Raw genomic sequence first — 10,619 nt, 5'->3', positions numbered from 1 at the left:
GTAATCACGGTATATATACCGGTCAATTTAAGTCTAGTGAAACTAACCGTGAATCATTCAAAACTGGGACAGACTAGCCTTTGTATTTATATGACTAGCTAATATTCTTCTAGGAATTCTTGGTAAACATTATTATGTTTACCAAGAATTCCTAGATAAGCGAACCCCGGGCTTGGAGCAGCAGTTGTTGAGATGCAATCGGTTCAAACCCAGGACGCAGGACCCAGTTAGGACGAGCCAGAATCTTTATTTCTAGATCACGGGAAACTAGAACGGAAAATCCTACGATAGCACAATATTGGTGTTGTGTGAAGCTACCCCCAATTTGAGGTGCCTTACAAAACCAGACACAGATGTGAGTAAAATAGACTACTATTGTTGACTTTTTAATGAAAAACAATTTCAATTTTACAAATGTTAGTTCTGATTGTACATAAATAATTAACATTTCAAATAAGAACATCTAGTTTAATCTCTTTGTCTTTATGTTGCGCGGCGCAGTGTGCCTCTACCAGCTTCCTCCCATGAAAAGTCCTATGACAATAATTGCACTTATGGCGACGCACGCCTGTATGAACACTGGAGTGTACCTTCAACTGGTTTGAACTGGCAAAACTTTTGTCACAGTGTTGGCATTTGAATGGCATTATTCCCGTATGTTGTCTCATATGAATTTTTAACTGGCTTTTAGCTTTATACTTGGCGGCACACAATTCACAGCTAAAGGGCCTTTCGTCGCTATGCCAAAATAGGTGATTCTTCAGTGTCACTTCTGATGGAAACCCTTTAGTGCAAACTGGACAACTATAAGGCTTTTCTTTATTGACGAATCTTAAGTGATTTTGTAAAGTAAAGTCGGATTTAAATGTCCTGTCACAATGAGAACATTTGACCGGGGCGTGTTTGATGTGTCGATTTGATACGTGGCACTGAAATAAAGAGTTTTATTTAATAATTTGTTTATTTTTATTGTAAATTTCTATTAGGCTTCGATTATGTATTAAGTAACTTAATTAGATTAGACCCAAAAATAAAACCTATGGAGTATATGCCGGCAAACACTCAGTGACGAAGAAATCGCGACACGGAAATGGAGATGGATAGGACATACTATTTGAAGAGGGGAGACGAATAACGCTACCATAGCTTTCGTTCGGAAACCGCCGGACGGAAGCCGTGGTCCGGGCGCCCTGTACACTCTTGGCAACGGTCCGTCCTAAGAGAGCTACGAGTGGTCGGGTTGAGCTGGAGCGAGGCCAGAAGGCGAGCTGAAGATAGGAAGGCGTGGCGCGAGCTTGTGAAGGCCCTTTGCACCTCTGGGGTGATTTAGGACAACAACAACAACTTAATTAGAACTGAGAGTGAGGTTTTAAGGATGCATCATGATACGCACATTTCATTACATAAGAAGAAAATATGACGTAGAGAGACTAAGAGAGCTATACGTACATTTCTTCTGGCACCAAAGAAGTTGACATAACACTAAGACGTGTACATAGCGATGTATCCATATATCCTCTCCTATCCTATTTCAAGAAGTTTCAAGATGAAGACCGGAGGTGGCCATGGGAACTCTGTGATAAAACAACGCAACCTTTTTGTGTTTGGGTTTGTTAGAATCGTGTTAGTGAGTCAGCGATAAGCTTGTATCAACAAAAATACTTTTTTTGACTAAAAACTTAAGTATTTCTTATGCTAGTACGTATTAACACAAGCCTTATTGAGCTTACCGTGGGAGTTAGTCAACATATGTAAAAAATCCTATAATATATTTTTTATTACAAGCCCCAAAAGGACGGAAGAGTTTGGTTTTTTTACTATGTATTACTGACACAACCTGTTTGCCAGACTACAGTAAATAGCTATAAAAAAGGACAAAGTGGAAAAAAGAATTAACGATCAAAAACTACCACATAGTTTACCATTATATGTCATTAGTGGCTTAAAAAAGCCACTTGTTGCCAGTAGGCGAAATGAGGCGTTCTCGGGATTTTCGAATTATCAACATGTAAATGTCGCAATCGACTTCGCATTCGTGGTTGGCATCCGTTGAAGACGTGCGATTCGCGACTCGAGTGTGGGAGCAAGCATAATCCTCGGAAAAATCAATACAAAGTACCTTCAAGTTGAAGAGTCGCTTGAAACCACGGCCACATGTTTCGCAAATGAATTTGTTGAACTCTGCATGGTCGATCATGTGGGCTTCGATTGCATTTCTATATAAAAATCTGGAATATAACAAAAGTGTCAAAATGGATACTCAGTGTTATTAATCCTTATAGACCGGTAAGATTGTATAAAGATAATAAATAGGTAAGAATACTTTCTCTTCGTCTAAATATCAAAATATTGTGGAGTATCCGGCGGTTCTCCCTAACAAATCAGCAATGTGTCGGAAAGTTCTGCATTCCTTACATTTTTAATTTAAAAAATGTGTTAAAATACCAAAAAAAATCCAAAAGCATTTGATATTGACAGTTACTCCATACAATAATGAAATTCACTCTAGTGAATACCGGTTTGGCCTAGTGGGTAGTGACCCTGCCTACGAAGCTGATGGTCCCGGGTTCAAATCTTGGTAAGGGCATTTATTCGTGTGATGAGCATGGATATTTGTTCCCGAGTCATGGGTGTTTTCTATGTATTTAAGTATTTATAAATATTTATATGTATATTATATACTTATATCGTTGTCTAAGTACGCTCAACACAAGCCTTATTGAGCTTACTGTGGGACTTAGTCGATTTGTGTAATAATGTCCTATAATATTTATTTATTTATTTAAGGGGCAGCGGCTACACTTCACACGGCTGACCTGGGCGCTGGCGAAGCACGTGGTTCATGGTCAAGAGTATAAAGCCCTAAGTATGCACATTTGAGTTCCACGAGGGAATATACTGTTCAGACGGCTTGACAGGCAGGTCAGTCCCCTCATACTGATGTATGAGGGGACTGACTGAATCAAGCTTTGCACGCGTCCATTGGAAGTGGCCATGAAAGGGACAGCTGACGCAACTGCCTTTGCATGCTTCATATTTGCTTGCTGCTCATAGGGGACGAGTTTGCCGGCTTCATTTTTAGAGTGACTCAATCAGGGAGTGGAAGATCTCTCTTAACATTTTTAGGGTGAACCCATTCGGGGTTGGGTTCTCACGCGATAATGATATTAAAGGTTAGATTTGACAAATCTGCGCTTCATCGTGGATGACACGAACTATAAGTATTTTAGTAACCAACACATAACTATGAAATGGGAATTACCTACTTACTTTTTTCCACATATGTCACATATGAATTTGTCAACTCTATGCCACCGGTCATGGTCTCGCCAGCACTTGTACGTCTTGAAGGACTTTTTACACAACGTGCAATCTAAGCCTGGCTTTTTTAAATGTACTGTCCTGTAGTGATACTGAAGGACAGCAGATGAACGCATAGTCACGTCACACACATGACAAAAAATCCTGGCTTTTAAATCTTTAGGTTGATGAGAATATCTGAAAAAAAAATTGAAAGAATGGTGCAAAAAGCAATTCCAAAAATTTGAAGACGCATAATAATTTAGCTTCCGAGCGAAGAAAAAACATCTCGCCTCAGTGTTTCGAACAATATACTCGTAAAATTATCTTCAACGTACAGATTCTAAGAATTACCTATGTGAAACTATACTCGCGAAATCTTTACCGACAAAATCACAATTTCCGCATTTCATCTCATTGCTGATATCATGGCCGTCCAAATGCTCCTTCATTAGCTCCCGATCGGATGTAAATTCACATAGACCTTGAAATATTAGAACATATTATTTTTCAGTAAATTAGTTTCTAAGTCATTTAAAAATACACATTGAAGCCAGTATTGCATACTTGTCTGGGCACGATTGGATTTTCCAATGAGGTTCAAACTATTAATTGCTTATTACAAAGAGCACCCCTTAGATAAAATCTAGGCTGATAAGTTGTCCCAGACTGTTTGCGGAAACGAGGCTACGAGGCTTATGGAGATTATGAAAACAGGGCGCCCAGAAGCGCCAATAATTGGCGTTAATACGCCTTCGTTTAAGACTGCTAAAAACTGGGGGATATTTTTATGGAACACTTGCAAGCGTTTTGTAACGTTAGTACTGTACTGTCCTAATATATTCTGTGGTCGTACCTTATATAACTTTGTGCTATATATCTCTTCAATGAGCTTAGTTAGTTTTCAAACAGTTTTTAAGTAACTAATCCGACGAATTTATTCATGTGTAAAGATTCCTATTGCCTTTAATCTTTGCATTTAGTTAATAATATGTATTTATTAGTATAATTTTCGTTTTTCATGCAACATCAACTTCCTTATTCTGTATCACCTAGTATAATATAAAGACACCGGGGTAAGTATGCTTCACGAGACAATATCTCTTTTATTTGTCGCTAAGGAAGAGTTAATTCACTTGTGTTGTTAATTAATGCATCCCATTATCTGTTTGAAAATGTAACGAGACAAAAGAAATGCTATTTTTTATGTTTTAAAAAAGGTTGACACTACAATGATAACGATTGTAGGTAGTACATTCCCGCAACGCTGCTGGGTACACTGTTATGCACATTGGGCAGCATAAGTCTGGGACCGGGTTGTAGACCGATCACATTTGGCTGCCTAGCCAAGATGCAAATCGTTTACGCCCCTTAGCGAACGTAACTCTATCGCACTAATAAGGAAGAGTGATACAGAGGTTACCGTACCTTACTGTGCTTGTTTGCCACCGACGTAGTATAAAAAAAAACGATTGGCATCTTGGCTAGGCTCTCTGATGAACTGTGGCGTCAGCACGGTCGCATATTTATAAAAATGCCCATAAAATACAACTGTCAAACGTATCATAAGTTAAATTGTAATTATCACCATTTTTATTTAGTAGTTTAAAGGTACCCATTAGACGCGCGCGCGAATGACAGCTAACTAATATGATTCAAAAATCGGTTTGATCATTCGAATTGGCCTATTGGCCTAGATGGAGGTATAGTTCGTGTCATCCACTATGACGCGCAAATTTGTCAAATCTAACCTAATAACATGACATTATGATTCAAGGCACGCGTCGTCGTGTATGACACGATCTATAGTTAAGGTACAATCCCTCTTACTCTGACGTGCATGCGTGAAGAGCGTTTACTTTTTTGTACATACTAAATAACAGTTGCGTGTTGTTACATACGAAAACATTCATTTTAATTAAACACAAGATCTTACCGCAATATAATACTTCACTCTTAGTAACTGTTGTTTTACTTGTATTTTCACAAGTTTTTAAATGACTCAGTAACCATCTTTTATTTTCTGTAAAACAAAAAACATTGCTTCAAAGTTTTGGACTAAAACATGAATACTTATTTTATTAAAAAACACTTACTATACTCTCTCTGGCAAGTATCACATTTTAGTTTCTTTTTGATATCTTTGGATTTTTTCTTTTTTATTACACTGAGGTCTATATCTGACATGAAAGAATCAGCTCCCTCAAATATGCTTTCTTCTAATACTTCAACAGACTCTTCTTTGAGTGAATCAATGTCATCATGGTTTTTATGAGTATCAATTCCTGAGTGGTATGTGTGTCCGTCTATATCTAAACTGTTACTTTCAACAATGTGAATTTCATGGTTTTCCACCTTTATGTCGATCTTATTTACAGAACACTTCTACAAAAAAAACAATTGGGAATTAAGTACTTGTCTTACATGTAACAGGCTTGTCAAAAACTTATTATAAGCCAAGTTTTGCAAATGATGGAGTAAGGACGAACCCCAGGTGTATGTCCTCAAAAATGCATCTAACTTTATTGTAATCTCAACCATCAGATTGTAAGATGATCAGAATCTAATGTTTGAAATTATGTAGGTATATTTCTGAAATATCCTAAACAAACCTGATGGTTGAGGATCAAGACAAATTATGTTCAAATAAATCATAAATAACAAGTAACAGTCAAAAAATTTTTTTATACACTATTTTATTGCTGACTACTTCCACTCTTTTGCATGTAAAGTACAATCTAAAGATCTTTCTAAAGAGACTAAATTCAATGTATTTGTGTTTTTCCCTTGATGAGTTTATGTGACGACCTTCAACTGCATCGTCAGATTACTTTTGTGTTAGCATATTATTGGCGCAAAGCAATAATATGTGATTTTGTTGACAACATCGGAATTACAATATCAGACACCGGGAAGTGGTTCAAATTTAAATGAAAAATCTGAATCAAATATACAGTACCAAGTGATCTAAGCAAAATTGTAATTTAATGAATTAAGTATCAAAAATATACATACAGGTCTTTTTTTAATCACCTGCATTAATTTACGGCGTATTATTTATTACATTACATTATATTTAGGTCATACTGAGCAACTTTTACTATGAGACATCGCGAAAAAAAGTTTGCTGTTTCATACATTTTGGCTGGTCTGATGTTGGTATTTTGTATGGAAGAGCCAATTTTTATTTGCGATTTCTGGGTTGGTCCTATAGCAAAAGTTGCTTAGCATGACCTATATACATATTCAGCCTGTAAATTTTTGCAGGTGACTAAAAAACAACTTGTATATGAAAAACCTGTTACATGTAAGCTCAAGTAATACAATTGAAAGCCTCTTTCTGATGTAATAATTAATTATTTCTGCTTATATTTTAAGCTATCTTGTAAATTTACAACATACTTATTCTTAAATATATTATTAGCATATCATAACTCACCATTGCATCTGTTAGTAGGGAGCACCAAAATTCTTCTGACTTATGGCACTGTTTTTTGAATTCTGCATAGAGCTTTATTAGATCTGCACACTTGCTACATAAGAGTTGTGAGCCACCATCAACTGATACCTATACAAAGTACATAAATAATCATAATTCCAGATATGCACTATATATCATACTGGGCACATAGATTATGAGCTAACACATAGATAATATATGTCCTTTAATATCTTAAATAGTATCAAACTGAAGTTTTGGTCTCAGTTTTGGCAGGCTTTAGCATAAGGATCATGTTTCGGTAAAGTAGGTAACTAACTACACTGGAACAAAACCGAAACTTTGGTTTGGGTTTTGGCAAAAAATCTACTTTTTGGTGGACACTAATATCATACTGGATATTATAAATACACAGTGGAAGTCTCCTAGCATTTAGGAGCTAGCAGATTTGAGGTAAGGTAACTTAAAAAGAGCATATAACCCCCTATAGCAAAATACACCAAACCCGTCCAGTATCCTATGATACATGTTTACATCTTATAAAGGCTGGCTTTTAATCATTTTAGTTTTTTTAGATTAGTTTTGGACACTGTAATCAGGAAAATTAGGCGGCCAGATGGTCCCAGGTTCAAATCCTGATAAGGGCATTTATTTGTGTGATGAGCACGGATATTTGTTCCTGAGTCATGGGTGTTTTCTATGTATTTAAGTATTTTAAAAATATTTATATATTATATATTTCGTTGTCTAAATACCCACAACAAAAGCCTTATTGAGCTTACTGTGGGGCTTAGTCAATTTGTGTAATAATGTCCTATAATATTTATTTTTATTTATTTTTTGTATTTAATGGAATCATGTTGTACTTCTATAATTGTTAAAATAATACCTGGTCTTAGGGCCGGGATACAGGAGGTTATTATTTTAAGCCAGGATAACAAGCTAGATAGCTAAACATACTGCCCTGACTTACTGTCCACTCTTGGAACATGCCAGTGTAATTTTAAGCCGGTAGGTAAACCATACCATTGCTGTGACAGTAAGTAACAACATATTCATGTAGTAAAATTAACTAGCACTAGCTGAAGAGATTCTAGCTTTGCCGGCCACACTAAACTATCAGGACAGCAAAATCAATGGTTGGAAGTGATAGCTCAAAAAATAGAACGGGAAGTTGTTAAAACTATCCTAGCTTCAGCACTAGCTTACTAGCCTGGAAATAAGCTAGTTTTGTATACACAAAGATAGATGCAGTACCTTGTTAGCTTACTAGCACTAGCTTGCTATCCTGGCTTGAAAAATTTGCCTCGTGTATCCCGGTTATTATACTTCTGACTGGTAATCTATTCATCTAGTCCTTTTTTTCCAGTCGACTATTCATTCATAAAATCAACGAATGCGACTTACCGATAAATCGACGCAAAATTGATACAATTCTGACCAAGCACCGCCTTCACTACTCAATTGAACATAATTCGTGCTTTTTGTATCAAGGCAGGCACGACAAGCCTCTATAAACGCGAGTTGAACTCCATGCTGGTCAGGTAAGGACATTTTAATTAAAATCTGAAATCTGAACACAGTTTCCAGGATAAATAAACAACAAAATTTATTTTTATCTATTTGCTACTTCACTTATTTTTTGTGAAGTATGAACCGTATGAACGTTCGAATATGTCGTGAATATATCAATTTTCGAACGACACTCTTAGGTAGAAATCATCATGATTGAATTACCTTTGCATTTATTATTTTCCTTAAGTATCAATTCTACATCAGGTGAGTAATTTGCCGCCAATTTGACTCCGATTTAATCTGAAATTTAAATGTTTCCTGTATTTTCAATAATTGGTCATGCCTTGAATCATAATTTCTGAACGCTCTGCTGTCAGTGTCAAGTGAGAGGATTTTTTTTAAATTATATTCTGGATACCAGTCTTTTAGGCCAAGTCTACGCTATAATTTAAAAACTTCGTTAAAAAATGTTAAAATATATTTTTTTTTCGCATAATAAACCAACGCGACATGTCATATTCAAATCACTTATAGGTGGGCATACTGGGCCGCGGCCGCGACCGCGACTAACGTCGCGGGCTATGCCCGTCTATTAGTCCTTTAATACTCTCTGGCAAGGCAGCTCTATCAATGAGAAAAAGGCGGCAAATTTGAAGAATAACTTAACTTATTTACTACAAAATTAAAAACGCTATAAATTCAGAAAGCCTACTATTCTGTTGCAGAGTTCCTGGAGGATAAGTACCTATAACGGAAGAATTGTTATCACCCCATTGCATTTGTTTTAAGAAGTAACTTTAAGAATTATTTTTAAGAATATACTTGCTACACCCTGTCAGGGTCCATGTGATACTTTAATCTTTTGTAACAACATATATATGTACCATGGTTTGCAATAAAGGAAATAAGCACGCTAGTCCCAATGCCTGCTGCGACCGGTTCATGGGTGTCTATTGTTGGGCCTGTGAACGGGTTCCAGCAGGCGTTCTACATGACATTAAAGCTCTCCATGGGGGCTCTACGTGTTGGATCTATATCCCCACGCAAGCCTATCAAAAGACTTATTTCCGACGTTTCGACGCAGTGGTTGTGGTCGCAAAAGTGTGTTAACAAATTTTATCGGATGTAGGATCCGATATCATCGGAAGCATTTTAGCGGATGTCGGATATCGGTTCCATAACCGATATCGGATCGGACAATGTGAAAACTCTCTTATGTGTATAATTTGTTGGCCCGTGCGAAGCCAGAGTGGGTCGAGAGTTTTATTACAAAATTACTTTAAAATAAAAGCTCGACGTAACAAAACCTTATTTTACGTAAGCGCTGCCAAGTGGGGTTGTAAACAGCATCTTCATGTGTACTTGTAAGTAACTGTGTCGGATGCGAGCCCGAACTGTAGACGTGGCACGTTCCTGCCAGACGCGTAGGTGGCTACGTGTCGCGAATTAATACGGACCTCTTTGAATTCACTCATTATTTTTTCTTTATCTGGTTAAAAATATGCATTTTAAAAATAACGTTTTCTTTTGCTCAGAAATGTTCACCTTGCTGTACCAAAAATAGTACTATTTTTAAAGAAGGGAAGTTTAACTTGATTATGGATAAACTCAAATTAAAAACAAACATACCCGACGACAAACAGACAGACAGCCTTAACAAAACTACACAAGGGAACCGTAAAAACCGTCCAGAGATGCCACCAATTCAGTAAAACCACATCAAAACGGGTCGATTTCTATGTTTAGGTTTCCATGTTTCCAGAGGGAGTTATAGCTTTTTTTAGAATCCATAACTCCCCGGGAGCAATATACTTAATAGACCTTTGTCCTTCAATGGGTTCAGTACACCTGCATGAATTAAAATCCTTCTCGAGCAAGTGTGATGTAAATATATTTTTGTCACGATTTAAAATTAAAGTTTTACCGCCAGACTAACTGCACTTCTAATTAATGTACCTCTGAAACGCCTATCGCGCAAAACGAAGAGTTGGCTGTATCAAATTTATCACTACCGACGATGAAAAATACCCCTAATATTCTCGGATACAAGGTTCACTGCGCTTGTTTGGACGAGACTTTACTGTCGCAGGCAAACTTAAAATTCTAGGACAATCCCTTTGTTAACACTAGCCATTCTATTCCTCGACTGTGACGTCGCTTAAGATGACATCATGCCCTAGTTTCCTGGTAATGGGATGGCCCAGGTAATGAGCGAGTCATTAAAGATTATACACCTCTATAAAAGCTAAAGACATCCATATTCTTGTATTATTTAAGAGTAATTTATCGTTACTCAACCGAATTGTAACAGCTACATACCTACAGGGTAGAATTCTTAAATGGGGCACTGAGGGAGCTACCTGAT

General features: G+C 36.9%; 1 protein-coding gene across 1 annotated transcript; it reads right to left on the bottom strand.

Annotated features, from left to right (window-relative positions):
- Positions 1-373: 373 nt before the first annotated feature.
- Positions 374-8,482, bottom strand: LOC133534808 (zinc finger protein 845-like). The gene is made up of 8 exons (XM_061874093.1): positions 8,147-8,482; positions 6,740-6,868; positions 5,397-5,685; positions 5,237-5,323; positions 3,655-3,784; positions 3,271-3,498; positions 2,120-2,228; positions 374-929 (listed from the first exon to the last, which is right to left on the bottom strand). The coding sequence occupies exons 1-8, from the start codon at positions 8,291-8,293 to the stop codon at positions 450-452; spliced, it is 1,599 nt and encodes a 532-aa protein (XP_061730077.1). The 5' UTR covers positions 8,294-8,482; the 3' UTR covers positions 374-449.
- Between the last annotated feature and the right edge of the window lie 2,137 nt (positions 8,483-10,619).

The sequence above is a fragment of the Cydia pomonella genome, chromosome 2, assembly GCF_033807575.1.
Source record: "Cydia pomonella isolate Wapato2018A chromosome 2, ilCydPomo1, whole genome shotgun sequence".
Taxonomy (NCBI): Eukaryota; Metazoa; Arthropoda; class Insecta; order Lepidoptera; family Tortricidae; genus Cydia; species Cydia pomonella.
Note: the sequence above shows the minus strand (reverse complement) of the source record. Positions and strands in the feature narration are given on the sequence as shown.

Bases quoted from the DNA above. Each gene is read 5' to 3' on its own strand.
- LOC133534808 (XM_061874093.1), bottom strand. From the start codon at position 8,293: ATGTCCTTACCTGACCAGCATGGAGTTCAACTCGCGTTTATAGAGGCT. The intron at 5,686-6,739 runs GTGAGTTATGAT...TTTTTTTTGTAG, and splicing joins CCCTACTAACAGATGCAATG to AAGTGTTCTGTAAATAAGAT. The intron at 5,324-5,396 runs GTAAGTGTTTTT...TTTGTTTTACAG, and splicing joins TACTTGCCAGAGAGAGTATA to AAAATAAAAGATGGTTACTG.